General features: G+C 36.3%; 1 protein-coding gene and 1 long non-coding RNA gene across 8 annotated transcripts in view; one reads left to right on the top strand and one right to left on the bottom strand.

Annotated features, from left to right (window-relative positions):
* LOC103099837 (uncharacterized) overlaps positions 1-7,723 on the bottom strand; it is a 35,245-nt gene extending 27,522 nt beyond the window's left edge. The window contains exon 1 of the long non-coding RNA XR_008911234.1: positions 7,197-7,723. This is a non-coding gene — a long non-coding RNA (uncharacterized LOC103099837). The remainder of the gene's footprint in view (positions 1-7,196) is intronic.
* LOC103099939 (neurabin-2-like) lies at positions 1,496-24,305 on the top strand. 7 transcript variants are annotated; one of them, XM_056794001.1, is made up of 10 exons: positions 7,402-7,470; positions 8,280-8,690; positions 10,084-10,183; positions 10,883-11,003; positions 12,605-12,709; positions 13,136-13,241; positions 17,580-17,695; positions 18,345-18,441; positions 21,339-21,477; positions 24,157-24,305. In XM_056794001.1, exons 2-10 carry the CDS (start codon positions 8,631-8,633, stop codon positions 24,237-24,239), a joined length of 927 nt encoding a protein of 308 aa, XP_056649979.1. In that variant the 5' UTR covers positions 7,402-7,470; positions 8,280-8,630; the 3' UTR covers positions 24,240-24,305. The 7 variants fall into 7 exon arrangements, with proteins under 7 accessions (XP_056649980.1, XP_007494440.2, XP_007494441.2 ...); XM_016433705.2 differs by having other exon boundaries at positions 7,420-7,470; positions 8,508-8,690; XM_056794002.1 differs by lacking the exons at positions 7,402-7,470; positions 8,280-8,690 and adding an exon at positions 1,496-1,522.
* The last annotated feature ends 1,724 nt before the right edge of the window (positions 24,306-26,029 follow it).

The raw sequence follows: 26,029 nt of genomic DNA, 5'->3' as shown, positions 1-26,029 counted from the left end.
AGTCTCCAGACGTAACAATTTTTCATACCACTGGACCCAGGCTTCCAATGCCAAGAGAGTGGGACTGTCTCTGTGCATCGGCTTTTCCACTTAAATCTCTTTCATGCACAAGTATCTTTGTGCACACTTGCCGCCACCACCTTTGAAGATGAGTGACGTCGACGTCTTGCCGCTGCACGTGAGCGCCGACACCAGGCCACAACCGCACCTCCCGTAACAGCTGGCATTCCAGGCCCCACGTGCCACAAACTCTGCACCTCAGCCTTTGGACTCCAAAGCCACATGAGGGTATACCGTAGATGAAACTGCACAAAGACAATAGTCATTCTCGATCACCGAGAGACTACCACTGTGATGAAAATTTTACCCAACACTAAGAGGGCTTGCAAACTAGTAATAACTGAGACCAGAAAATGCTCCCTGCAAGGTGTTGTACTCCCTGGTTAGCAAAAGGACAGGAATAATAGACAGGAAGACGTATCTTAGGATAAGTGGGGCTCCTCTTTTTTAAAGATAATATTGAGGATGATGATAATTAGCATTTACATAGTATCTTAAGGTTTTCAAAGCACTTTATGTATATTCTCTCATTTGATCCTCACCTTCACTATGAAGCAGGTGTTATTGTGAAGTGAGGTTTAATGACTTGCTTAGAGACCATAATAACATGTCAGGGGCAGGATTTGAACTCGGGCTTTCCTTACTCCAATTCCAGCACTTTTTCTACTGAGTAACCTAGATGTCTGAGATTAAAGGGGGGAAAATATTCATATGATGAAGAATTTAAATTTGTACCCAGGGAAGGTCTAGATATTCAAACAAATAAATTGCAGTCCCACCAGATCTGAATTTAGATTGGGGGGTAAAGAGAGGGTGGAATTGATCCCAGTGGGAATTATCTCTTTATTTCCTAATATTTCAGATAAGGGAACAGAGTTGATGCCTAGAGGTTCTGTCACCCATAGATTCAGTTTAGAAACTTCAGGACAGTAGATCTGTGGAAGATAATTAGTCTGGGTCCTGCACAAGTTCAGTATACCAAGGACAAAGTATCCTGTCTATTTTCCCCCAAGAACTGGTCAATTCATGGCAAGGAACCAGTTCCCCAGGAGGCCACACTGTGTCAACTGTTGTGCATATAATGAGTGTTGTATAGGAAGCTGTCATTTATTATGAATAATTTATGAACTATGTACTGGTGCAAAGCTTCTTTTTATATGCTAATATCCATGCAGGGAGTCTATCACTTTGTTGCCACCTCACAATCAGCCTCCTCAGCTGAAAAGACCTCAGACTGTGGGTGTCCTAGTGCCCTAAGCCTTCCATCTTCTAGGGTGTCCACTAAGGAAAGGCTGCATAGAGCCATGCTGGGCATCATCCATATGCCCCAAAGAAATTACTTCCATCTACACCAGCACAAGGGATCTTCCACCTCCTGCTGTAGCCCAATCTTCCAACTGGGATGTGTAGAACTTCAAGTGAAAGAGCAACCTTCCCTTTGACACACTACATGTATATGTGTGTATGTGTCTAGGTATCTGTATGTATGTACACATGAGAGTTCAAAAAGTTCTGGCTCTGAACTTCCTTCTTCAGAGCATTCTTTTTCTTCTACTATCCTTCTAATCCCTTACTCATTTTAAAAATGGGTACTGACAATCTCTACCTGCTTAGGCTTACTGTGTACATTTGAGGGGCTCTCCTTGGTAGCTCCTTTATCCACTCAGTTCCTTTTAAACAGGACACAAAACTTGCATCTTTTGATTATTCTTTTTCATATTGATTTATATTCCAGAAGTATTTGGAGATTAAACAGAATAGCTTGGTATGATAATCTATCTGATGGGAGCATAATATTGTGATATGATATTCCTATTGATAAAACCTATTGAATCCCACATTTATGTGCATATTTTCAATGCTTAGTGAAGGTTTATTTGTATAATATGTGTTAACATGAGTAAAAATTTTTAAGATTGTTTTCATGATTTTTAGTTCAAACTAATTGACATGAAATTCTGCAGAGAATTGTTTCAGGTAGTAATATACATTTCTTCTTTTTATTATCATGAGGCTTTTTGTTGACACATGGTAGCATCCCTAAAAATGATACTAATTAAAGAAGTTAAGTCCTATTTTTATGCCTTCATGATGAAAACCCAAGAGAAGTCTTATTATAGGAAGAAGAGATTAAAGGCACAGTACCACTTGACTAACAAGAGCATCATAGAAATTTTTCTGAGAAGAAGCCATAGTAGTTCCATGGAAGAAGCAGAAGACACTTTCTGAAGGCCAAGGGATTCATTTGACTGGGAGGGCATGGCAAATCAAAAGAGTGAGAACAAAAAGAATCAGTGCCAATGTATGGGAAAATAATTGCCAGAAGAAAGAGACTCAAAGAGCAAAGTCTGGTGAGTAGAAAAGAGGAAAAGTAAAAAGCAAAAGGAGAGAGGACAGGATTAATATAATAAAATTGGTTCAGTGGAGTCCAAGGGCTGAAGGACTGAAAGAGGAACAGGAAGAGGAGGAGCAAAAAGACTAAGGTCAAGGCTGAGAAAACCTGCTAAAAAGATACTAAATGTGGCAAGTAGTAAAGAAAAGAGAATAGTGAGAGAAGGGAAGAAATTTAGTTGTGAAAATATTTAGCTTTGGCTAATAAGTTGAGAAGAAGGTAACATGTTATAGATTATACCCACTAACACTTTTCCATTCTAGATTTTCAAGGGAGTTGCTAGCCAGAATATTAAATGTTAGAGCATTTACCTTGTAGGAAAAATGGAATGCCTGGCTCTACTTCAGGTCCATTAAAGGTTCTAATTGAGTTTTATCCCAGTGATATCGATATTGGCCATGTCATCTCAAAGTGAAGACTGATGTGTGTCCAAGAAGAGATGGTGAAGTGGGTCCCAAGAATATTTCCGAAGTTATCAAGAAGGCAACAGATATCCTTGTTGAAAAACATAAAAAAGTCAGAGGGTACAAAACTGACTTGCTCAGAATGGAAAGCAAGTGAAAGGAGAAGAATCTTCTATTTTAAAAAAAAAGCACCCTGTTCATAAAAGGGAAGTAATATAGATAATCCCCAAAGTTATAGCAGATATTTCACCTGGCAAGTATTTGGGAAGCTGAACAGAAACCACATATGCAAAGTGGCTGATTCTGAACAGCTTAGGGGGAAATTGGCCTAAATTTCTACTAGAAAGGATGTGAAGTGGGATAAGTACAAACAGAGATCAGAGGACTAGATGAAGGAGGAAAGGTTTGTGTACAAATACAGTTCATGAGAGAGGTGGGACATATGCAAGGTGTGGACTCATAGTAGTCATAATGGGTTAGTAGACAGCTGCAGAAGAGATGAGGTTGCTGTTTAGAAAAAGTAAACTGTGAAGCTGTAAAGCAGAAGTTAAAAGATGTGAAAAAAAAAGGTGAGAAAGGATCAGCTGGTGGTAGCAGATCAGAGGTAAAGATGCCCTAACAACTTTCTTCCAATTTAATTCTTTAAAGGAGTAGCTAGAATAAACAGAGATAAAAATTAAAGGCTGAGGGTCTCCCTGGGAGGAGAAATGGATGGATATTTTGGGATATTCAATAATGCAGATCACCCCATCAGGTCCATGAGATTTTTATTTTATTCTCATCTAAAGGAATGCTTACAAACTCTGTTTCAAATGAAGACTGATTGGTCTTTGTCCTCAAAGAGAGAGTAAAAGTTGGTCCAGAAATGCTTCTCTTTGGTGGGGTTATCAGGATAAGAGAAGATTTCCTTTATTAAAAATGGTTCAAAAACCTTCATTGAGGGAAAGAAGAAGGAAACAAAAAACAAGAAGGAAAAGTATTACAGAAGATACAGGCTGCAGATTTGACATTGTTGCTCCAGGAAAAAAACTAATGAAAGGAGAATCTTCCATTACTTAAAAAAAATTATAGCCCTCTCCATAAAGGACTGGGAACATATGTGATTCCCAGAGTTAAAGGAGACATATTTCCTGACAAGTACTTAGAAAACTGACTAAGAAGAGTGTGTAGAAATGGAGTAATTCTGTCCAGCTTAAGGGGAGATTCCACCTGAAGTCCTTCTAATGAGGATATGACTTGGGATAAGTTTAAACTAAGACAAAGGAGAGCCACAGAAGAAAGAAAAAGCTCTCAATACAAAAAAATAGTGAATAGGAGAGGGACAGGATATAGGCAAGGTGAGGACATGTGAGGCAATAATAAACAGTTGTAGAAGGGGAAAGATAAGGTAACTGAAGCAGCATGACTTAACATGCATTGTCTCAGTTTGGATTGTTGACTAATATAACATAAAAGTATAACAAGAGAGTTATCCTTTCCCCTCACTGATCCACAATGCCAAAAGCCAATAAAATCTGTTGCTTTGTGCTCTTTGGAACTTATTAACCATAAAGCATATATTTTGCTCATTATTTCCATGATAGCAGAGAAGTCAATGGTTGCTAGAAGGCATCACTCTGGGGAGCAGAATTTCCTTCATGGTGTATTTCCTTCCTGGATGGATTGCTAATGGGGTGGTTTGATTTGTGGTGCTTTTCATGAGTGATGGTTTAAAAAATTTGATTTTTTTTAGTGCATGATCAGTCTTTATTCTATTTTAACTTGAAGCCATTTTGGGACATTAGGTATATGCTGGTTTTCTTACTTAGCCATTTATTTTCTGATTGGTTATTAGTTAGGTGTCAAGCCTTTTTTAGAATATATTTCTCTTTGTTGCGGGTTACATATATCCTATTTATTAAGGCTTGAATGAGCAGAGAAGCTGAGAACAAGAGGCATAAGGAATGTGCCACTATTCTACCTTCTTTCTTACCTTATGAATGAAGAAACTGATTCTAGGAGAGGTGGGATGATCTTTCTCAAGTGATAAAAGTAATAAATGTGGGATCCCAACCTGATTCTTCTACTGCTAAAGCCAGAACTCTTTGTACCAGAAGAGAAAGCTCCAAAGTTAGAGTGGTATTAACCTCATTCCCCATCAAGTAAATGGCACACATACACTGGGAAGAAGTCATGGAAGGCACCTCCCCCCTTCTCTAAGATACTCTAAGATATAATTTCCTCCCTTTTAAAATTATGTCCATTACACAAGACTTTCTCAAGTCCACTGACAATGTGGTACTTTACCATGCATTCAACAAAACACAGATTACTATTCCATTTTTCTAAGTATATCTATATCTATATATCTATATCTATATCTATATATATATATATATCTAAGACCAAAGAAGATATTAACTTGAGATGCTAGAATCAGAGTCAATCAATAAGCTTTCTAATTTGCCACACATACCTTTTTCTAGACTTTTATAGAGTAGGTTTCCACTGAAATTAACTGAATATAGTGATATCTTTGCCAGGTTGAATCTGCTTTTGTCAAAAATTAGTATCTTCCAATAATGATTACATTACCCTGACAGTCCTTATTCCCATAGGAACAGCAACCCTTGGTAATCCTTTACAGTAAATGCTAATGTTGTTGCCTTTCCATGGACCCTGCAGACAACTTTTGGAAGATTGTATATAGGGAGGCATTTGCAGTCAGAATGCAGGTGGGAAGGTACTAATAAGGCATTTTTCACCGGCTGACTTCTTTCTCTGCCTTTTCCCCTCACTACTAAACTCTGGAGGTAACTGAGCAACCAAGGTATATCTATATGCTCTATATCAAGGGGTAGGGAAGGGAGTGTTGTAGTGGTAGGACAATGAGTAGGTCCACTGAGGAGCAAGAATACATGTGGTTTCATTGCTACTGTTATTTAACTTCTCTGCCATATTCCCCACAATATCAAATACCATCTTGAGTTCCCCTTGGCAAAATATAACTCATGGATTCGTTTGTCCAAAGCCCAAAGTATAGAACTGGAAAAATGCATTATGTTCATTAAACCCATAAAAGGATAAACTTCATAAAACCTGACAAAAGTCTGTGCAAGAAAATTCCTTTCAATTGCAACTTCACTAAGTCCAATGTTTGATTTTTCAAAATTTAGAGGAGGTATCCATATTTAGGAATATATTCTTTGTGTACATAAGTATCTATACCTGTATTTTAATATTATTCTTACCTTTTTGCAAACAGATTGGAGAAAATGTACATATTCTGAGTGTGTTAAATGATGCCAAGATATCACACTTGCTTCTTTGTTATTCCCTATAGAAACCTAGTTACATAGGGGTACCAATTAATGCAAAGATCATATAGTTGACCAAAAATATGCAAAATTTCCTCACGGGTTATTTACTTTGGGTTTCTTTCTTCAGTTCCTAAAAGTTTTCCCCTTTATGGATATTCATCTGGAAAACACAAACTACATCATTATGTCATTTTAACTTGAGTATTTCACTCAAGGGTATTTGCATGGAAATAATTCTGTCCTTTGACATTTACCTTTCAAACTCCCTTACTCATTTTCATCATTCCCTCAGTAACATCCCATGATTTCAGTTGTCCCTTCTATTTCTTTGAAGATAAATTGGAAGAACCCACCTCATTGAGATCAGGTCAATCAACTTTTTCATGTAAATCATGACTTAAACAAATCAACACTGAATCTCTCTGGATCATGAGTTTATTTCTTCCTTGTCCAAGAGACTACTTGTTATCTCTGCTCCAAATGAAGACTGATTGGTCTGTGTTCCTAGAAGAGATGGCCAAGATGGGTCCAGGAATATTTATCCACTTTTCTGACATTGTCAAAAGGAGGGAAGGTTTCCTTTAAGAAAACCTTTATTGTGACCCAATGGCAAGGAGATGTGAGGATTAAACTTAAGAAAGGAAAGCACCATAAGATATAAGGAGCAAATCTGACTTGTTCTATAGAAGGATCAATGAAAGAAGAATCCTCACAAAGAATTAGAGATATGTGATCCCAAAAGTTAAAGGGGATATTTTCCCTGGCATATATTTATTTTGGTGAACAGAAAGTATATGTGAAAATTGACTAATTCAAGTCAGCTTAGGTGGAAGCTTGGCCAAAAGTTGTCCTAGTGAGGACATGAAGTGGGATAAGTGCAAACTAAGGCAAAGGGGACCAAATGAAGAAGGGAAGGAGCTTTGTGTATAAATGCAGTCATTAACAGATGTAGAATATATACAATGTGCAGACACTTATGGCTATAATATATTGGACAACTACTAAAGGGAAAATAATTAAGTAAATGAAGTAAGATCAAACCTTGATTGAGGACAGAATGACTTAGCATGCATTGCCTCAGTTTGTGATATACAAAGCCATGGGAGATTCAAAAGACTTAGACTCAAGGTCTAAGACTGGCCTCTTTCCCCTCACTGAGTTACATGTATACTCAAAGGCCAATAAAATTTGTTGCCATTGATGCTCTTGCTGCTGGGTTGATTACATCATAAAGTATTGTGTTGCTATTTATTTCCATGATAGCAGAGAAGGTTGTTGCTAGGTGGCATCACTCTGAAGAATAGAATTCCTTATGGTATGTATTATGTTGAAGGATTGGCAGATGAGGCAATGAAATTTTTAGTATTTTTGATGAGTGGTGGTTTGGAGAATTTGAATTTTGGTGTCTGAATAATCTTTATTTCATCAGAACTTGGAGATATTTTAAGACTGAGATATGTTCTGTTTTACTTGGTGGCCATTTATTATCTGGTTGTTAAATATATTTCTCTCTTCCACATTGTCGGGATTAGGGGCATGGTATCCTGTGACCTGGAAAATCATGTAAAATTTTTTGGCCCTCCCTGAATTTTTTCTTTTTGGGGGATGTTTACAGTACTTTCATATAAACTTTGGGTTAAGTATTTGGTCGTAGGTTATATGTAGGTCAGTAGCTCTATGATTCTAACCTTTCTATAGTGTCCACTGGCTTTCACATTCTTTTCACAAACTTTTAACTTTTTTATTTTAGCTTTAAAAAATAAATTGTGTATATTTATGGAATTAAAATATATAATATGTTGATATTATACAGTACCATATATTATGAATTTCTGAGCATCTAAACTTTTTTATCATCTGCTGGTCTTTGCATGCCACCTGCAGCTTCCACAAAAGTATCCAAAAATTCCCACTTAATTTCTTATGCTGACCCATGATATATTGACATCATGATGGGGAAAGTAACAATGTGGAAGGGATACCTATAGTTTGTTTCAAACCCTTTGTGCATTCATTTCTCCTTGTTGTGAGTTTAACTGCATGTCCTATGACCTAGAATTGGTAATGGGTAGAGGGGCTGAGGAGAGTGGGGAGAGAGGTGAATATATTCTGCTATTCCACCAGAACAGAAAAGAAGGAGCTGTGGGATTTATGCAGAAGAAGGAAAAGAAATGGTGACTGGATGATTTTGGAATTGTGAAGCAGGACAGAGAACATTTGGCAGGAGCTCTTTGAAGTGAATAGCCTTGAGGAAAAGTAAAAGTCCAAGAGGAAAGGAGGCAGATTGAGCTATATATCCCATGTTAATGGAAACAAAATGGAGGGAAAGAAAGACAATGACTCATGATTTAGGGCCTCAGGACCAGGGAGAGCAGAGAGAAACAAAGCAGAAGAATAAGGAAAAAAGGAGATGAAAGGAAGGGCTTAAGTAACAGCAGGAGAAATATGAAGCCTTGAAGAAAAAGAACAATCAGAATGATTGGGAGAAAGAGAAGAACCAAGAAATATAATAATGAAGAGGAAGCTAAGGATGAGGTGAGCAAGCCTGCCTGTGAACTGGAGGGCAGAATTTAGGTAGAGAATGGGGGGAAATGTGGCCATAAAGGTTTTAATCTGTGGCTAACAAGATAGAAAAAGGCAAGATATTTCAGAACTGAAAATGCTTTCATTATTCAGAGGAGTTGCTAGGCAGAAAGAGAAATGTAGGGACTCTCCTTTGGAAGAGGGAATGGAAAGGATCAGGAATTTAGCTCAGCTATTCTCCCTTTCAGGTTGATGAGATTCTACCAGAGCCTTGTTCAAATGGTAGCTTGCTTTCTCTGCTCAAAGGGAAGACTGGCTCCTGAAGAGAAGCAGCTTCTCTCCACTTTGGAGGTTCTCAGGAAGAAGGGAGATTCCCTTTAAGTCCAGAAGTCTTCGGTGTTCAAACGGAGAAGAAAAAACCTCTGATGAATAAAGCTGGCAGTCCTGAGTTGCTCCAATAAATTAGTTGTTTTAGAAAGAGCTTTGTAGTTTCTTTCCATATGCTAGCTCACAAAACCCATTGCAGAGTATCATTTAATTTTCCAAAGTTCCAGAAACATATCCTCTTTCAGAAAAGTAGTCTTTCCATGTGTGTGGGTGTGCACCAATGTTGGAATATTATTCTATTCCTTTTGACAAAAGAATGGAGGCAAAGTAAACATTAGGAGTATATTAAATGAAGGCTGTCCCTCCCATCCCTGAACTTGTAGCATTATTAAATTGAGCTCTTAGCATCCACTATTCTTCCACAAATCAGGGTAGTTGGGGAAAGCTGAAGAGGGAATAAGTATTTCATTGGCAATACTGAGACCTTGCCTAGATCTGTCTTGATTGATTTCTCACCTCCAATTTCACAGGCAAATTTGAGCTGATCAATGCTCAGTGGCAACTGGAAGTTTCTTTCCAAGCAGAAGAATAGTGATAAGCAAAAGTGTGCTTTACTAGAGTTGAGACAGACTTTCAGAGAAAGACTAGACATCTGTGTGTATGTGTGTGTGTGTGTGTGTGTGTGTGTTTGTATGTAGGAGATAAACAAATTCAATGTGCCTTTATCATTTACTTGCTGAAAAATGTCACTTAGGATATCCCTACACTATAAATTCCTTTGGACTTTAATTTTCCTTCAGCAAATCCACTGACAACTTTTATATCACAAATAAAGAGTTAGAGAATCTTTTTGGACATATGAGGTGCATTGAGAAAAAGAAAGAATTATTCTTGGAGGGAGAAGGGCTAAATCTACTATGACAAAAGGATTTTTTTCAACAAATTCTTGATCATGAGAATTTTTGTTAAATATGATTAAGGAATTTTTTATCTATGTTTTATCTATGATAAAAGTTTTATCTATGACCATAAATTTAGTTGATTCTCTTTTTAAAAATGTTTTGATTTCCCATTCAAGCACAGCCTAGGTCTGCCCTTTGCAACAAGCCTTAATCAGGAGGAAAAAAGGATACAAAGAGTCAGTAAAATGGATTTATTTTCTTTTGAAATTGAAAAAGGTGAGTTATGAAATTTGTTTTTATAAATGCCTATTTTACATGAGAGTTAGTTCTGATACAGTGGTACAAGTCTCTAGACCTGGGTTCAAGTTCTACCACTTGACATTAATATATATGTGACCCTAATCAAGTCATTAAACCTCAGACTTGATAAATAAGGTGTAATTAAAATTAGTTCACAACTTGGAATATGCAACTTGAAAAATACTTACATAGAAACATCCACTAGCCATCCCACTCCACTACCTTGTAGAATTTTTTCCTAAAGGTAACACAGGAACTGTGGAGACTGGACCAAAATCAAAGTTCCCATTCTCAACTTTCCCTCAAACTTATCGCCCAAGATTATTCTGTATACTATGAATCAGCTAAAATTCTAGTTAAATAGATTTTGGTAGATCCGTCCAGAAGCTATTATAGATAACACTGCTTCTAGTAGATTGAAAACACAATCCAAACATGGTGTCTGAATTCATCCTTGCATCCTTTTGAACCAAGCATAGAGTAGATACCTAATAAAGGTTTGTGGAATTGATTTTAATGCTATGGAGAAAGCTACTTCCTAATGAAGTTGTGGGACTCAACACAAGCCTTTGTAGGCTGGAAAACTTCCTTTTGGCTGATCTGATGTGTGTATCTTGACGTGTTAGCTTTGCTTGAAATGCTTTGAGACATCACCTGTAGTTTTTCTGCTTCTAGATGAAAAGGGACTTGGAATCCTTATTCGTCTCTTCTATGATCCAGCAGATAGGGAAGAGAAAAAACCAAGTGTCTTCATCATGGAAATTGTTGAAGGAGGTGCAGCACATAAATCTGGAAAGTGAGCTTGGAATTAACCATATTAATTTATATAACTTAGCTTTGTAGGGGAGACAAGAATATTTTGAACTGGTCCATTTTAGTAAGTGTGTACAGGTACTAGAAAATATATAATATGTGTATATATGTATATTTTTTAAAGCAATATCATGGAAATGTCTCTATAAAATCTTCCTCCCAAGTTACCTCTAACAATATTTCCCTGGCCAAATAAACCTTGAAAATGAACAAACTCTGCCATAAAGATGTTCTATATCAACCCATCCCAACTTCAAAGCCATCTACTTGAATATTAATTATTTGGAAGGTCTTTCCTTCAAGGCTTCACAGAACCTACCTAATACATACAAATACAGTTTCCCAGTCTTTTGTGTTAGTTAGAAAGGCAGAGTAGCCCTATCTCCTTGGAAAATAAGTGTGAGAAGATAATTAGGGTCAATTCTTGATTCAAGGCCAGCATTCCTGAATGTGCCAATCTATACCTACAAAGTGGTGCCAGAAACAATTCACGAGCAATTACTTGAGAAAAGATTATATTAAGAAATTCCAACATGTTGCCAGGTGTTCATAGATATCAGGCCTATATGGATTTGCTACATGCTATGAAATTATATAGTTTGTGCCCATGTCGTGATACAATTCTGAACTCTAAAGTTAAACTCTTGAGTTGACTCTTTTTTCTTACAGAGATTTTTCCAAATGAAACTTCTGACCTTCAGTATATTAAATTGAAAGAAAATATTTGCATTCTCTCTAAGTCTAAGTCTAAAGACTTCTTGGTCACAGTTAACTCAATAGAAAGAACCACTCCTGCCTTACCCTTGTTTCAGTCCTCTTGGCATTTCCCTTCCTGCCTACCCCTGTTGTACTTAATCTGAACATGCCTAGTACGTGACCAAGATACCCTCACCCCAGGTCCAGCAGAGTTCTCTTTTACTCTTGGTCTTATGACATTGATTACTCTGTGTCACCAGAGAAGTGCCTTCTACTTGTGTGTCAATTGGAAGATTTTTTTTCTAAATCACCTGTCCTCTAATCTTAGACCCCAATTTTTTATACAAGACTTAAAAGATCAGCAGAATGACTGATCCCAGCTTCTGAATAGATGAATTACATTTTGATTCAGACTACATGCAACAAAGATTTTAAAATGAAAAAAATATCCATGGATGGGGGGGGTATTTATGTGTGTTGACTTCTCAGTATCTCTAATTTCTCAACTGAACACTCTTCAACTAAACTCCATTTCTGATGTCTCTTAGTGAAATGGAAATAACCCTGGGTTCTGAAAGGCAGTGGCCAGAAGAGGGTAAGCACTAAAATTTTCTACTGACATGGAAAGGATATGAGCATGGAGCCAGTGATAGCTGTTAAACTTGGAATAATCTAAATAAATTCAGGAAAGATGATCTCCAAGTTGGTTACAGGATGATGAATTTGTTTGGCCACCACAAACTTAAGAATCTACTAGCGTTTTTTTCAGAGATTGTGTTTTGTGTTTGTCAAGGGGTTGTGTTCCACCCCTGAAATTCTGGGTCAAGGAAGTATTACCCTTCTAAAACACTTTACTAATATGTGGACAGTGATCTTTCTATTTTTCAGGTTCCAACTATTTGACCAGATTGTTAATGTCAATGGCACCGATTTAGTAGGATTAAATAGAGAAGAAATTGATTCTACTTTTAAAAAAATGGACCATAGTGTCTGGTAAATGCATTTTCCTTTGCTATCTCCTGTTCTGACATTTTCATTCAGGTTATATAAAAACTGCAAGAGTGGGAGAAAAGATTTTCTCCCCAGGTTTTTTTTGTGTTTTTTGTTGTTGTTGTTAAATGTAAATTATCTTATTTTGTCTAACAAACAATGAGATTTTAAGGATCCATGTGTATACCTGATCAGAGTGCTCAGTCACATCTCCATAGCATAAATGGAGACTTTTACAGCCAACTTTATATTTTAAGCTTTTATTTTGTCAATTTTATTAACTTATTTTCAGTTGATGAGTTGGTTTTCTCTAGGTAATTAAGTATTACTCTAGGCTAAAGACATTTTTGGTGAAAGCTTATGTATTTCCCTATTCAATTTGTTATTATCCTATGGCCATGAAACTTAATGGGGCTACTATGTGACTAGGATTCAAATTGGACGAGATTCACCTGAGAATATAAGGAGACTTGTCAAATATCTCCAGAAGGAGGAGGAATGGAAGAGAAGTTTCCATAATTCAGCCAAAAAACAGGTATTAAATGAACCTATTAAGGACATAAAAGCTCATTTTGTTCCATTATTTCCCATTACTAAAATTTTACTATTATTTATAAAAAAAATCTCTTACTAGACTAAGAAGTCTGAAACACTAGTAAAATATTGTGGAACCCATCAATTGGGTTTGTTCTATAAAATTCAATTGATTTATTTTGTTTTTAAGTTCTAGTCTTTTCCAGATTTACCCTCATACATTTACCTTTGAGAAATTCCTTGGAATAAAAAGATACATACATAATAATTAAAGAAATAAGAAGTTTAACAAAATCTGCCAACTGAACTATATCTGGCAGAATATGCAGCATTCTGTATCTGCAGCCTGCAGCCACTCTACCAAGTGGAGAAAACTGTAATTCATTTTCTGTCATCCTAGTGGCTAGGAATTTTTCAATACAGTTAAATAAGACGATGGCAATCTTTCAGTATTGTTTTCATTATATTAATGTTATTTTATAATGTTCTCCTTGTTCTTACTTCATTCTGTATCAGTTCACAAAGGTTTACCCAAGTTTCTCTAAATTCTTCAAATTTGTCATTTTCTACAGCATTGAAATTGTACTCTTCAAAGTTACCAATGATTTCTTTTGTCCTATACCTAATGGCCTAACCTCATGTCTTATTCCACTAGATCTCTCTGTAACTTTGACACCATCAATCATTCCCTTCTCTTGGGTAATTTTTCCTCTCTAAGTTTCGTGGCATTGCTATCATCTGTATCTTCTGCCCGTCTGACCAGTCTATCTCCATCTCCTTTGTGGAATCTACTTGCAGATAAGCCTAGTAACTGTGGGTGTCCCTCAAAGCTCTGTCTTCTTCTCACTTTTCCCTCTGTAATAATTCTGCATTAGCTCTCATGGGTTCAATATCATCAGCCCATGTGTGCAATGTATTGCCAGGTCTTGTCATTTCTATCTTCACTACATCTTTCTTATATGTTCCCTTTTCTCCACCTACTCAGTCATCACAGGTGCAGGTCCACCTCGCCTCATCCCTAACTATTCTAATAGCCTTGCTTCTCTCTTTTTTTCCAATCCATCCAACTACTCAACTGTCAAAGGTCTGACCATCTTTTTTATGCTCTATTTAGTAAAACCCAGAGGCTTTTGGATCAAATATAAAATCCTGTGTTTAGCTTTTAAAGTCCTTCCACTCTTCTCATGCATTATTCCCCTCTATGTACTCTAAAACCAATGAGACCATGGGTTTTTTTGTTCTTCCCTATACACCTTTTCATTGACTGAGAACTCTCTCTCTCTCTCTCTTCCCCTCTCTTAATCCTTCTCCCCCCTTTCCTCTCTCCCTGGTTTTCCTGACTTCCTACAAGATTCAGCTTAAATTTCACCTTCTGAAGAAATGCTTCAGAAATGCCCCTTCCACACCTACTCCTCGTTAATGACTTTCTTATTAGTCATTTTCAAATTATACTATATACAATTGTTATGTATAATTTTTTAGTTGTTTTCCAATTGAACATGAGTTCATTGGGGGCAGGGAACCATGTTTTTGCCTTTTATTGCTACAACTCATTGTATAGTCTGTCACATAACAAATGATTAATAAATATTTCCTTTCTGACTAAACATAATATCACATTATATTTATAAACCACGATTTGTTCAGCCAAATTCCATTCAGTGGACAGATATCTGTTTCTAGACAGGAAAATGTGGCTGTATATATAGAATCATTACTTTTCTTTTTTGTCTTTAACCTCCTTTGAGTATATGTTCCACATAGTGAAATCAATTATTCAAAGGGCATGGACTTCTTTTTTAAACCCTTAGCTTCCATCTTGAGTGAATACTATATATTGGCTCCACAGTAGAAAAGTGATAAGGACTAGGCAATGGAGGTTAAGTGATTTGCTCAGGATCACACAGCTAGGAAATGTCTGAAACAATATTTGAACCCAAGTTCTTTTGTCTCTAGGACTGGTTCTCAATCCCCCTAGCTGTCCCCACATGGACATTTTTTATGGTATTTTTTATGTAATTCCAGTTTTTTTTCCCAGGATTATAAGATTCATTTCCATTCCTACAACAGCACATTAACAGTGTTCCTTTCTTTCAATAGCTCTTCCAACATGGCTATTCCCATATATTATCATTTTGCCAATTTGATGTGGATGAAGTAAAAAAGCAATTGGTTTGATCTGTTTTCCTTTTCTATTCATGACGGGGAGTACTCTGTTCATGAGACTGTTGATAGCTTCTAATTTTGCTTTAGAAAACTATTTGTTTATATTGTTATTGGAAAATTTATTTACTGGGTGGGATTAAATTTAAAAGATCAAATTCTTAATTATTTGAATGAACTCATATATCTTGAAAAGTCTTTTTAACAGCGATTTTAAGGCAAAAAAACTTTACCACTTATGGTTTCCTCTCTTGTTATGAATTGTTTTGATTTTGCTCAAATGAAAGTTTATTAATTGTCTACTTTTTCTTTTATTATGGCCTCTAGGCCTTATTTTGTTAGTCTCTCCCACTCATATCATTGAAAGAAACTTCCTTCTGTTTTCCATGATGTTTAAATGTCTTTTTATTTTGAAGCTGCTTATCCCATTAGAGCTTGTTATTAAATAACATGTGATGTTATTCGAAACCTAATTGTTATTGCCTAACTACTTTTCCGTTTTCCCTGCAGTTTTTCTAGAATAAGGAATCCTCCCATTCATTTATGTTCTTTGGTTCATTGAATACTATACTGTATTTCTGGGTTCATTTGATTCTAAGGTCTTGATTTTACAGCCTGTTCCATTGACCTGCCTTTCTGTTTTCTTTTTTTAATTACTACCAAATAATTTTTGAAGCTGGCTGCCTTATGATATAAGTTTCAGATATAGTAGTGATGGACCCCTTTATTTCCTAATTCTTTTTTCATTTCTTTCAATGATATTCTTGACCAACAATCCCTTAATTGCTACATCTGATGGTCTTTTCTCAATCTTCAGAGTTCTTTGCCCCTTTACTGCATTTTTACACTATAGAACTCTCCTTCCAAATACAAATTCTTTCCTTTCCTGCTTTTCATGATGCTACTCTCTCCTGGTGCTCCTCCTATTGACTGACAAAATCTTGTTCTTCTATGCTGGATCACTGTCTGTCTCCCACACACTGATTGTGGGTAGCCTCTAACATTCTGGCTTACATAAGTCTTCTCTCTCCCTACGCCCTCTTTCTTGGTGATCTCATCAGCTCTATGTGGCTGAATGATAATTTCTCTCTGGCAATTTTGAGGAAGACTTCAAAATCTTTAGGTCCAGAAAGAATCTATCTCATGAATCTCAGATCTAAACAGTCAACATGCATTCATTAAATATTTCATGTATCAACATGTTCAAACTGGAAGAAATTATCTTCCCCAAAACCTATCACTCCCCTAAACTTCCTATTTCTATTAAGAACAGTGCCTTCTTTCCAGTCTCCTATCTCTATTCACTAAGAATTCTCTCCAACTCTCCACTCTCATTTCCTATGCTATATCAGTTACTTAATTTTGCCACTCCTGCCTCTGGCATCTATTCCTTTCTTTCTACTCACATGAACGTTACTACCCCAGTGCACCACTATATATAATCTCTTTCTTGGACTACAGAAATAGCCTCAATTTTTTAAAGTTTTTGTCTCAATTTTTATTGACCAGTCTTGTTTTTTAAAATCATCAGAATTTCTCCTGGTATGCCCTTCTCCAAGAGATATAGCTTTTTTAAAAATTATTTTTAAATAATAAAAAAGGAAAGGAAAAAAGGGAAGAAATCAGTAAAACCAAATAGTACACTGAAAAAAAACTGAAAATGCAGTGATCCATATCTGTATACCACCTGTCCCTCTGCAAAAAGAGTTGAAGAGGCAATATCTTCTCACATATCCATTTTGGAGCATATTTGCTCTTTAAATTTTACAAAATTCTATTGAGTTACAAAGCTTAAAAGCTCCTACTGATGTCAGTAGGATTTCCTTTCTATGCTTGAAAATGTGGACTAATATAGTTTTGATTTCTTTGTACAGTAAACTATTTAACCCCTCTACAATATTTGTAGCATGAACTACTTAAAATTGATGGGGTTTTTATTGAACTATAGTACCAAAGTATTTGGAAGGAAGGTCTAAGAATATATTGCACTTTCACAGGCTCTGCCTTAGAAGAATTATTGAGGAAATGGTTTCAGAGATCTTTTCTGCCTAGTGAAAGGATCCTTAGTCATCAAAACATAAATGGGGAATGTTTCAGATTAGTATTACTTTTGAAAGTTTGGCCTTTAGAATTGTATTTTAATTATTTTCTTTGTAAAAATGATTCTTTTCTAAAGGAAAGAGCTACCAGAAACAGCCAGAAGCTAACAGAACAAATAGAAGCTACCAAAACCCCTGAAAAGGAAAGCATGAGCTATGAAATTTCAACTCTGGCATCACTCTGGAGAACTAGGTACACTAAATCATCTATTACAAATGGAATTGCAAAACAGTGTCTTTAGAGAGCAATGTAGCAACATTTTCATAAAGTTATAAAAATTACAGAGTACAGTCCCATACATGCCTTTATTGGGAATATACTAAGTAGAGAATATTATGTAAAAGTAGGGAAAGAAGTTATGTGTTCAAATATATTTATAGTAATGGTATTTTGTTATTCCAAAAACCTTGAGAAACATGAAATGCCTGACAAGTGAGGAATATCTGAATACATTCCAGATTATAAATATAAAGGAATAATACCAACAACTAAAATCAGTCAGTATAAGAAATGGAAAGAAGTCTAGGAATATTTTTTTGTGAATTGATGTAAGCAGGGATAGTAAAAGCAGAATAAAAGATTTCATAGAAACATATACTATTTGGAATAAAAGGAAAAGGATTTCACTGTAGAGATGAATGGAAAAAATATTAACAGGGACACAGAAACAAATGACTGATATTATTGTGGTTATTATACAGGTGGCAATTAGTGTAATCAATATGCCTATTAATTCATTCAGCTAATTAGTGGAAAAATTTAAATTAGAACCCAAGACTCCTGACTTCCATATCAGCTCTCTCCCCACTTACAAAACATGCTATTGGTTTTTCTTTTCCAGAGAAATTGAATTCAAAAAAAAGGAGATAGCAATAAAAAGTGTTCTGAAAAAGAAAGTCCAGAGAGACACTGAATTCCTCAAGACAGCATATGCCACGGTGAGGTGGTTCAATTTGTGGGTACTTTTCCCATTTCTTTTCCTCAAACATTTTATAGAATCCCTGTTTGTATGTACTCTCCCGGAAGTTGTGGAATGCAGATGGTGAGGAAGAAGAGGAGGAGGAGAAAAGGAAGCAAGAAAAAAAGAGAATAAAAGGAAGAGGAGGAAGAGAATGAGAAGAAAATAAAAAGGAGGATAAAGCAGAAAAATAGAAAGAAGAAAAGGAGGAAGAGAATGAGAAAAAAGAGGAGGAGGAAGATATAAAGGTGGAGGGAAAGGAAAAGAGGAAGAGAAGAAGAAAGAGAAAAAGAAAGAGGAGGAAAAGGAGGGAAATGGAAAGGAAGAAGAAAAGGAAAAGAGGAAGAGAAGGAAAAGGTGAAGAAAGAGGAAGATATAGGAAAGGAATGAAAGCAATGGCCCCAACTTGGGAGTAGATAGCAATTTGGGTGGGAAATCATAGAAGGGGTGTTTCTAAAGAAAGAAAATGCCACTTCCTTTATTCCTAAGAATTCTGAAGATTGAAAAAACCAAGCACGGCATTATTCTTTTCAAGTGCCATTAGTAATCTATATTCACTATTGATTAAAAAGTGTGTTTTCAAGTCAGGATCGTAGGTGACTTGCTTCCAACTATTGAAAAAAAACATATATGTCTTTTCATGATCATGTAAATTAATTGCATGGGAGATAGATGATGCCTCAATACTTTCAAATCATTCTCTTTTCCTTAAAGCCAAACAATCTCTCTCAATATTTACAGCTAATACTTTGTGTATGATGACAGCTTTTCTAAATTATGAAAAAAAATGAAACCTTCAGAGGTGAAGGCCACCTTGAAATCATCTATTCCAACTTCCCAGTGCCATCTCAATTATTTTTATAGACATGAATACACAGTGTGGCTCAGTTTATAATATGCCAGAAACCATATAGCTAGTTTATTTCGTTTTTGGTTTGAATTTTTAAGTCCAGAAAGAAGTAAAGTGATATATGGGCTCTTCTGATGTCTTTTCCCCTTAATACATTGATTATAGAGCAATATTCAGGGTTAATCATCCAGGATGATTGATCTGGAAAGTATTTTTTGGATAAATAAGGGAAGGTTGCTTTTTCTTTAATCCTTTATCTTCTGTCTTAGAATCAATGCTGTGTATTGGTTCCAAGGCAGAAGAGTGGTAAGGGCTAGGCAATGGGGGTCAAGTGACTTGTCTGGTGTCTCACACCTAGGAAGTGTCCGAGGTCAAATTTGAACCCAGGACCTCCCATCTCTAGACCTGACTCTCAATTCATTGAGCCACCTAGCTACCTCCTAAATAAGGTTTTAAAGTAGGAGTTTGAAAGAGTCAGTGGACTAGGATTAGTAGAAAGATGAGAATTGTGATGATTATATTGATGATAACTAACATTTATATATCACTTACTATGTGCCCAGGCACATTATTATCTCATTTGATTCTCGCAACAACCTAAGAAGTAGGTGTTTTAATGAAACACATTCCAGATGGGAGAAATGGAGTGGACAAAAAGCACAAAAGTGGAATGAAGTCTACCTACAATAAACTGTGAACTTAGTTGAATGGCTTGGGAGAATTGCTTAAGGTTAGAAATAATTAGGTAATGGGATAAGGTATAAGGGGCACTGAGAATGAAAATCAAAAACCATGTATGAAAGAAACCAGGAAACTGGTGACATAAATGACAATACTGAGGGAAAAGGTAATTATTTTAAGCTAATTATTTTAATTTTTTTTAAACCCTTACCTTCCGTCTTGGAGTCAATACTGTGTATTGGCTCCAAGGCAGAAGAGTGGTAAGGGCTAGGCAATGGGGGTTAGGTGACTTGCTCAGGGTCACACAGCTGGGAAGTGTCTGAGGCCACTTTTGAACCTAGGACCTCCTGTCTCTAGGCCTGACTCTCAATCCACTGAGCTACCCAGCAGCCCCCCTAATTATTTTAAACCAAGATAATTTGGGGTTTTGGGATGTGACATCTTAAGAAAACCCATGTAGGTACTTGGTGATTATGGTTTTCCCTTTTCTATCTACTTGAAAAATGGGAGACATTTGCTCACATCCAGATTTTCTAGTAATTCTCCAGGAGTTCTCAAAGACAGTGGTGCTGCCACAACAGCAGCAAGGTCTTTATGCCCACTGAAATTATGCCCAGTCCTCTACTCACAAACTGGAAATGTATCCCTATTGTCTAGTGAAACAAGGACCAGACTCAGAGTATTCCATCTCCTGACCCCAAATAGGTATTTTCAGGTTTACTCCTCACAATGCAACCTGACAAATCTGCTCCTGAAATATCTTGTCTTGTTGCATTTTCCAAATGCCCTTTGCACCATTCTACAACATGTCATGCCTATGCTCATACTGTTCCCTCTGTCAGGAAAGCCAGATTTCTCATATCTGCCTCATCAAATCTTGCCCTTCCTTCAAAACCAGCTTCAACCCCTTGATAGAGGGTTGAATATACCTTGATATCTCATGTATCCTCTTGGCTTGAAGGAATCCTCCTCATTTTCACTTTTATTGTAAAAAGTTGCACAATTCATTGAGGAATTCCATTTTTTCTTTTACTTGTATCGTGCATCCACATATTTTCCACTTCATTATCATATTATACATTTCTTAAAGACAGAGATCACATCTTTTCCATTTCCTCTGCTCCATAGAAGCTAGATAAGCAGCTTGCAGGTAAATAAATATGATGAGTTTATATAATGGGTTCATTGAAGAGCAGGTAGTGAGTGCAGAGATGTACTGGGGGCATAGATAACATCAGCTACTCAGGAATATGAGTTTTGAAAGTAGAATTTTTTAATGGCATTTTAATATATTTGAAATATTGGAATAATTTGAAAATGAAGAAAAACCTTTTGAAAATTTTCAGATAGCAGAAGCTGAAGCTAAATTATCAGTATATGAAAAGAAAAATGAAATTAAGATGGACCTACAGTCAAAGTTGGAAGAGAAAGAACATCTACCGAATGTCTCAGGAGTGACACAGGCCAATGCGTCTTCCAATTCGGGTAAGCCTGAATCCAATGTGAAAAGTCAGAAATACTTGGGGTTTCTCAAGGGCAGCTGAAGTGTTGAGAGATGAGACAGATGTCAGAAATCATTAGTATTGGTGACAGCACAGATTTAGTATGGATGTTTAGGCACTTTGTATCTAATAATGGGGGAAATCTACATTTACTGCCAAGTTTAACAACATATTGAAAATAGAATAGCTGATGTATGAAATATATTGAAGGATTTTTTTAGTTCACTTTCCCCATTTCAGATCCAAGCATGATCAGACTAATAAATAATTTTTTAAAACTCTGATAAGCACATTGAATTAACTCCTTACCAATTCCTTTTCTTCCCTTCTTCCTCTTTCCCTGTTGTCTTTCCTTAGTCCCATTCTTCTTTCCTTTTTCTCTCCTTTTCTTTCCTCTCTTCATCTAGCTATCTTTTTTCCTCTTTGGGGAAAGGAAGGAGAAATTGAATTGGGTTCCATATTAGAGTTAAATACTAAGATGACAAACAAGGATTTTATGGGTTTAGCTTATGGAACTATGTCCACACCCATATAAAACCATCAGAAAACAGAACAGTGCCTGAGAGGAGTTAGGAAGTGGGAGCAATGTGAAAGAATTCTGGTCCAAGGACAAAGTTCAATGGGTTTCAAACCAGTTATCATAAAAGGAGCAAACTGGTGAGGGTCATAAACATAGAATGACTCACATTTTTAAAGTTCTTTTATTAAAATGTATTTTAATAATTATAATACAATCTTAGAATCCAAAGTAAAACAATACATTCCTCAGACTGCTGACTTCTATTTGTAAACTGTCATATGCTCTTTTTTCATGGAGCAAAAAGGCCTTGAGGGTAGAATAATATTGCAAACCTAAGAAAATGAAATTTAATAAGTTTTCATGTTAAAGGTATATTCTTGGATTTTTAAAAAATTCAAGAACAGAAATCCAGGAAAAACTCCCACTTCCCTTGGCTTAGGCACTCATAGTTTTCTTTTTTTCCCCATCTTTCCAGGCAACTTTTTGTGCTTCTACAAGTTTAGTTTCATCATAATTGAGAAAAATTAGCAAGTTTAGAGTCTGCTTTTGCCTCAATACCAATTTACCAATTAATAGCTTTTGAAGGGAAAGAGTAATAAGGTAAAAAAGGGAGAACTGCTGAAAAGTTAGTCTTCATAATATATGTGCAAATGTGTGTATATTTTTCAAAAAATGTAACATATGAAATGTTAATATGTTTGTCATTTCTGTGAGCTGAGTTGGGAGCAAACTAAAATCTGTTGGGAAGACAGAAGAGGGTGACATTAAAATAGCTTCATTTGAGATATGTAATTATTACCATATGAAATGGAGAAAGCTATGTAGAATAGCTATCCTAGCTATTTGACAGGTAGTATTCTCTTAAGGTTCACTGTAAAATGGAGCATCTATCCTATGTAGCACAGCTTCTCTATACTTTTGCATTGTATTATGAAGTCTAGAACTTGGCAAATAAGTATAAGTGTTGCAAAACCCTACATGTGGTAAGGAAGCTTGGAAGGAGATAAGCCTCCCTAATCTCTTCTCCCCTGCTCTGTGTACCCCCGTCCCCCAGCCATTCTCCAAGAGGGGCTTTAAATCCTACCAAGAGGGAAAGTAAGGGGTGAGGGTCAGAATTTAGGCTGTTCTGCTCTCTGCTCTCCTCAGAGAGAGGGTGTACGGGCTAGAATTATATCTATATGCTCCCTTAAACTTTTAAAGATCAAGTGGCCAAACTGCAACCCTGAAGCCACATGTGAGCCCCACACTGTACCCCAGACAGGGGAGGAAGAAAGTACTCCCACTGGGCTACTGGGCAGAGGGATGGGTGATGAGTGAAATGTCCTCTACCTCAAGTGTGGAGAGGGGGAAAGGAGCAAGCAGCCCCCTCCAGTATACTCTGGCGCACATCCAATAGGTTTGCCAACATGGGTCTAGGAGACGTAATTTTCAAATTCAAGCTAACTTCTAATTGAAGCAACTGCAGAGTCAGAAAGAAAACACTGAAGAGAGACTTAAAGAGACCAAACTCTCCTCTCTGCCACTATCACCAGCTCTGCCCTGCTCTTTACACAGATGAACATTGATCTTCACCAATGAGGATAGAGTCCCATAGCAATAGGTTTTGAGACTCAGGTCACATGGACTTACAAGAGAACAAGTTTGTGGATAAGAACTATCTGAATTAAGTTGATTATTGCCTCTTTTGTTTGGCTTTATTTTATTCACTTCATGCTAAGTATTATGAACATGACCTTGTTAAATTGGAGTTAGGCTGATTTAATTTCTTTTGTAAACTTAATCAGTGTTTTGTTTTCCTAAATCTGCTTTAATTTGAAAAAGAAGATGGCAAATATTTGCTTGAAATAAATCACAGTAGGTTTGTGCTGAAAGGAATTCTGGGGATCATCCTTGTTCAATACTGTTGTCATTTTGTAAATAAAGATAATGAAATCCAGGAAGATCACACAATTAACTAGTTAGTCACACAAAGGGGAAACTCCAGGGCTCCTGGCTCATAATACAGTGCTCTGCATACTCCACAATGAATACTGCCAACATGTTTATGAGGTTCATAGCCCAACTATAGGGTACTCTTGTCCCTTTACTCATGAATGTAAGTAGTTCTCTGTGTTTTACTTGTTGAATTATTCTTATTCCTAGATGTTAAAAATAAGAGAACATCTACTACACAAAGTTCATCACTGGTAAAGGCTGCAAGGAAGTTTGCAAGATGGTTCCGGTAATATCTCTGTTTTGCATACTGACAACAAAATTAGAACAAATAAAAGTTTCTTCCTGCTCAGCTTCAACTGTTTATCTGCCATTTTGTTTTTCTTGCTTTTCTTCATCTTTGTCTTAATCATTTCTTTCATTTGTGTCCAGTGACTCCCAAGTGCTTTCATAGTCCTCAGATGGGTTATATAGTACTAGAAAGAATGCTAGATGTGCAAACAAAGGACCTGCCTTCTGATTCTGGCTTTCTCAAACTTCTATCTATTGGCCCATAGACAAGAAGCATTTATCTACTCTAGGCTTCAATCTCTCCACCAAACGAATGAAAGTATAGTGTAAGGCTAGAACAATGTCCACATCTTGAAACTATGGTCCTAGGGTCTTTTGACAAATCACAGAGTAAGAGCAAACAGAAAAACCCCTAGGTTGTGTGCAATATTGAATAATCATCCATGTTTGAAATGGGTTTATATAACTATATTGGAACATTTTAAAATACAGAATAAATATCAAAGAATTCATTATGGGATAAAGGCAAACCTTATGTTAACATTCAAAAGTAATTCCTTAATCACACACACATTTTAAATTTATAGGCTTCCCTATGTAAAAATTAAAATTAAATCTCAAATAATAAAAATATTGTATTTTAGGAGGCTTATTAAATGATCATTAGAAATCAAGGAATAAAGAGAATACAAATTAAAAGCTACTTGGCTGATTAGCCATTTCAAACCTTACTACCATCACTGCTTACTGCAAGCCGAAAAAAAAGAGTCAGGATGCTCCCCTTCCTTGCATTATATCCTCTGCCTATAGGAAGTGTGTAATGACAGGAAGTCAGTGGACTCTCGGGAAATGTAGTTCCCCTTTAGGGTAACAGATTTTCAATTATACCCTTTCCCCTGAGAGCCCAGGAAGACTAGTCTCACCAATGGGTTTTGTAAACATGCCAGCTTTGAAATTACAATAATTTGAGGATAAGAGAAAAAGAGAATAAAACCAATGATTGCTAGAATTGACAAAAAGCCAATTAGGGGGCAGTCCCCTTCAGCATAAAAGTATACATACAAAACAAATGCAATCAACCCCACACAGTTCAAATCCCAAAGTTCACTCTGGATCTTCTGGTACAGTGTGTGGTCTGTGGTGGCATCTTCATGGTGCCTTCTCCAGTTTACTTTCTGGAGTTGGAGCAATAGCATGTTTCTTACCTAAAATTATTCTCAAAAAGAATTTAAATTTTACAATTTAGAATAATTATATATTCCCTCCTGAAGAGGGTGTTGAAAAACACAGGGATCACTTAGGAATGCATGGCTGAGTTATTAGGTGTATGAAACAATTGGCAAGAAAGATCAAAAAACATTTAAAAAATTCAAATAAAAGAGAAAATGATTTGTAGATGAAATATAGACTATCAAAGTCTTATGTGTAAAAATTTTAAGTAAAAGAAAATAAGCCTATAATAGGTCCTTGAATCAGGGCCCAATTAAAGTGATTTCTATTCCACAAGTAGGAAAAAATGCAGTAATATTTCACTTACCCATTTGCAGCCAAGACTACAAGAAGTTGTCACACTAAGAAAGACAGAATAGGGGACTAGATTATAGGAGTCAGGGCGGAGCCAAATTTGAGATACTTGGTAGAATGTGGGACAAGGAAGACCTGCCTTTGATATATGTCAAAACAGCTGCAACCTCGAACCTCAAACAAGTTCAAGTCCTCGACTCAAATTTTCATCAATCCCATTGGGATTGGTTGGTCTCTTTGACCTTGTGTTCAATTGGCACTGTATAAT

The sequence above is a fragment of the Monodelphis domestica genome, chromosome 4 (genome assembly GCF_027887165.1).
Source record: "Monodelphis domestica isolate mMonDom1 chromosome 4, mMonDom1.pri, whole genome shotgun sequence".
Lineage (NCBI taxonomy): Eukaryota > Metazoa > Chordata > Mammalia > Didelphimorphia > Didelphidae > Monodelphis > Monodelphis domestica.
The sequence above is the reverse complement of the archived record's forward strand: the minus strand, read 5'-3'. Positions and strand labels throughout refer to the sequence as shown.

What these genes read in the sequence shown, in the direction of transcription:
- LOC103099939 (XM_056794001.1), top strand. Translation starts at nt 8,631, where the DNA reads ATGATTGGGAGAAAGAGAAGAACCAAGAAATATAATAATGAAGAGGAA. An exon ending in TTCTTTTGAAATTGAAAAAG is followed by an intron (nt 10,184 to 10,882) that starts GTGAGTTATGAA and finishes TTCTGCTTCTAG; the next exon opens with ATGAAAAGGGACTTGGAATC. An exon ending in AAAATGGACCATAGTGTCTG is followed by an intron (nt 12,710 to 13,135) that starts GTAAATGCATTT and finishes CTATGTGACTAG; the next exon opens with GATTCAAATTGGACGAGATT.